This window comes from Primulina huaijiensis, unplaced genomic scaffold (genome assembly GCF_012295235.1).
Source record: "Primulina huaijiensis isolate GDHJ02 unplaced genomic scaffold, ASM1229523v2 scaffold37775, whole genome shotgun sequence".
Lineage (NCBI taxonomy): Eukaryota > Viridiplantae > Streptophyta > Magnoliopsida > Lamiales > Gesneriaceae > Primulina > Primulina huaijiensis.
Window position 1 is genome coordinate 697,932 of NW_027358831.1, and position 4,095 is coordinate 702,026.

The 4,095-nt window shown below is 31.9% G+C and overlaps 1 protein-coding gene across 1 annotated transcript; it reads left to right on the plus strand.

Moving 5' to 3' along the window:
• Positions 1-367: 367 nt before the first annotated feature.
• Positions 368-1,754, plus strand: LOC140968805 (caffeic acid 3-O-methyltransferase-like). The gene is made up of 3 exons (XM_073429915.1): positions 368-712; positions 934-998; positions 1,163-1,754. The coding sequence occupies exons 1-3, from the start codon at positions 520-522 to the stop codon at positions 1,454-1,456; spliced, it is 552 nt and encodes a 183-aa protein (XP_073286016.1). The 5' UTR covers positions 368-519; the 3' UTR covers positions 1,457-1,754.
• Positions 1,755-4,095: the final 2,341 nt, after the last annotated feature.

Here is a 4,095-nt window from a genome sequence, read left to right on the forward strand (position 1 = left end):
TGTGTACAATATGGTCATATGAACATCTCAATCCAAACAAAAAATTACTTATTGCCTCACTTTTTCTTTTTTTGGTATTTAGATGCTTATCTTGTATAAAAAATGAACCAAGAGTATCATTACCGATATAACATAAAATGACCCAGAAAGTTTCATATAACTTGGTACATCAGCCTGAATTATTTGAAAGAACTTCCCATTTGCTTTGGTGGTGAGTGACCCAAGGAACCACATTGAGCCACCTTTCCATTAGTTCTGCAAACACTGTCGAGATTCGAAACCTACGATTTTTCAAGCTATACTCCTCATGCATCTCTAGCTACTTATATGTGAAATGAATAATGATGAGTTTCATATGTTTGGAAAATCTTTACATTGCCTTCGATCTCTTGCAGGTATTCATTGAAGGATACGGTTCTTAAAGAAGGTGGCACTTTATTTGAAAGAATTCACGGCAAACATTATTATGAGTTTACATCAACATTTGATTCCAAAACTCTTGAGAGGTTTGATAATGCTATGGGAGCTCATTCTACCATGACAATGAAAAGGGCTTTAGAAGTATATAATGGTTTCGATGAATTAAGCTCGATAGTGAACGCTGGTGGTGGTAACGGTGTAACTCTCGATATGATTATTTCCAAGTATCCTTCCATTCATGGCATTAACTTTGATTTGCCAGAGGTCATAAAAGTCGCCCCAACATATAATGGTAATTAATCAATGAATTGAAGTTCCTCTATCACATCTGAATTATTTTTTTTAATATTTGTAAGTCTTTTAAAAATGAAATCTATACCCCTTGAAATCCATTTGAATGGCCAGTGATACCCCGTCTTGCCCCCGAAATGAAATCCTCCCCAGTGCTAATTAGTAGCTGTTCATTTGAGGATCAGTCGAGTGAATGCAATAAATTACTTGTATTCGATGTAGGAATTGAGCATGTTGCCGGAGACATGTTTGTTGAAGTACCAAAGGGAGATGCTATCTTATTGAAGGTATAACGTTTCTTCTCTTGGCTTGAGTTGATATACTAAAAGAAACATATATTAACTTTCATAATTTTATAAATCGATATTGTAGTGGCTCATCGGAGCCTTGACTTCTTGTAACCCCATTTGTTTTTGCATCTGATTTATCTCTTTACTTGTCTTTGAAACAGTTTGTACTGCACAATTGGGACGACAATAAATGCTTGAAACTTCTAGAAAACTGCTACAAAGCATTGACAGACAAGGGAAAAGTGATTGTTATGGACGCTATTTATCCCGAAGACCTACAACCTGATAATTACTCCAAGTTTGTGGCTCAATTGGATGTGATCATGTTTGCTAATTTTGGAGGAAAGGAGAGGACACAAAGTGAGTTTGAAGCTCTAGCAAACGGAGCTGGATTTGCAGAATTTAAGGTTATGTCTCGTGCATATGGAACATGGATCATGGAATTTGTCAAATAATTAGTTGGACTATTTTAGCGATGTCATGAAACAAATGATTCTGCTCTACTTTCTCGAATAAACCACTATCACCTGATTCTTTCTGAGCCAGTGTAAGTAAGTTTGACATCAGCTATAGCCAAGGCATAATTCTTTGTTATGCAAGCTTTTTTATATTATGTTTTGTGATAGACGTTGCTGAAATGGTCGAAGCTTTGTCCAATTAAGTCTGTGTGTGTATTACAACACTATGCGTTGTTTGTTTCTTAGTCCAATGGAGTCTGTCGTGATATATTTGTAGCAACCGTTGTTAGAGGAAATAAATATTCATCTTTGTACGCATTTGTTGGCATGTGATTGTCTGTAAATTAAAGCCCTTGTCGTGTAATAATCAACTTTAAAAAAAACTTGATCCAGAGCGGGAACAAATTCGGTCCAAAAGCAGGATACTATCTGGAACCGTCACCAATCCAGTTCGAAACATATTTCGATCTAGTCCCATATCGGCTTGAATTATTAATTAATTTTTGCACTATAATTATGATGAGAAAATAATTTAATATAATAAGTTTTTCTAATATTATTTTATATAAAAAAATATGAAAAATAAATAATTAAGGATTTTAATAATCCTTATGCATAATAACACTAATAAAGTATAGTAATCAGATCACTGAATCAAGTGACTTGATTTAATTAATACTTTGCTACAGAGGAAAGATTTTAATTCCAAATCAATTGGATTTCAGTTGAATTAATTTAACACCACCTATTTCACTAAATCAGTGGTTAATCAAACTACAAATTGAAGGTAATTGCAATGGTTAAATTTTCAATTAGCCATTGTAAGGCATGATTATTTTCAATTAGTAATTAGATGTAATTGTTAGGGGTGAGTATAGTTTGGTTAAAATCGAAATAACCGACCAGACCGAAAAATTCGATTTAAATGGTTCGGTTTTCTGGTTCGGTTTATGGTTTTGATACACTGAAAATCGAAATAACCGAACCGGCCATATTATATTGAACTATAGGACTTTTTGTATAATAGGCTAATAAATGGGAAAGATTTTTGTTAGTTTCAGCGAGTTTATATATATTTAAGTTATGCTTCAAGATTGTGATTAATAATCACCATTGTGATGAATTTAATGTCATTTTTGTTTCTAATTTTGCAAAACAAGATTTTGGAGTTTGACAATTGGAATTTCAAATTGTTATTGAAGCTCATATTGTTAAATGTATTGAGATTTGAGATGCAAAATCTATGTGATTTTTGGAGTCTTAGAATATGAATTTAATGACTGTGTATCCTTTTATTGAAGAGCTACGGTTTGAAATTGTATTTCAAATTGTTGTTGAAGCTTAGATTGTTAAGTCATAAGTGTATTGTAATCATACATGTTCTACTCATCTACTGTCATTGTTTATTTTATATGTGTTGCATCCATCAAGCATCAAATGATGTATAATTTTATTTCTTAACAAAATATTATAAAACCGTATACAACCGACCATATAAACCGAATCGTATTACAAAAAAATCGGACCGAACCGTAATAAAATGGTTTGGTTTTGGACCAGATATATTCAAAATCGAAAACCGAAAAACCGAACCGTTATAAAGAAAACCGGATCGAACCGACCGACGCCCACCCCTAGTAATTATGACCTAACCAAGTTTTTCATCTTTTGCCTAACTTTTTGCACCTATTTAATTTTCATTCAATATCCATGCAATTAATATGAACAGCAAAGCAATAAAATCACAGTTACAAAAAACTTTACTCTTTTATTCACTATTTTACAGACGTATAGTCAGTATAGATATAAATTTTTCTCATTTATTGACGAGCGAAGCACAAGCGCCACCGAATATACTTTTATAATAAATGAGAAGATTATTATTTTTTATTTAAAAACTCAAAGAAGAAACAGTTCATTACTCTCGCAAAACTACCATCTTTAATTTGACCCAACCGTTCTTATTTTTAATACACAATATAATTAGGCCAAACATGTCACGCACACATTTATTAAATATTCATAATCAAGAGACTCGGGACAATTTAAAAGAAGATAAATTTAACTATGACACATGTATCATTCGTTTGACCAAGATTTTAACATATTATCTATTCAATTTTTTTAACGTTTGTTTGGCGTTCACTTTTACATATGTTCGAAGGTTATTTTGCGAAAAAATAAAAATAAAAAATTATTATAAATATCTTAAATCCAAAGAATGATAACGCATATCATTTTTTTTAATAGCTAAAAACACATAAAGGAACTCATTGGACAATGCCAGATTTGTTACACCCAATTAATTCTCCCTATATTACAGAAATACATAAATATTCTACAAAAACAACTGGTAAAAAAATCATGTTATCACATTTGGATAGCGTAGCTAATTAGCGATCATGTTGTCACAAGTATACATACATATATATTCATATATGGAATTAAGGTTTTTATTTGATTAATGTTAATCGATTTTACAATTTCTGCTTTCTGATTGTTTATCAAATAATATTTCATTGGTATGGGGATTGGGATAAAACTCGTTCATCAACCATGTCGCTCGAGATTCGTGAGGATTGGACAAAACCTAACCTTATCGGTTCGACCACGTGAACAGTGTATGAATATATATA

What these genes read in the sequence shown, in the direction of transcription:
- LOC140968805 (XM_073429915.1), top strand. Translation starts at nt 520, where the DNA reads ATGGGAGCTCATTCTACCATGACAATGAAAAGGGCTTTAGAAGTATAT. An exon ending in AGTCGCCCCAACATATAATG is followed by an intron (nt 713 to 933) that starts GTAATTAATCAA and finishes TATTCGATGTAG; the next exon opens with GAATTGAGCATGTTGCCGGA. An exon ending in GAGATGCTATCTTATTGAAG is followed by an intron (nt 999 to 1,162) that starts GTATAACGTTTC and finishes TCTTTGAAACAG; the next exon opens with TTTGTACTGCACAATTGGGA.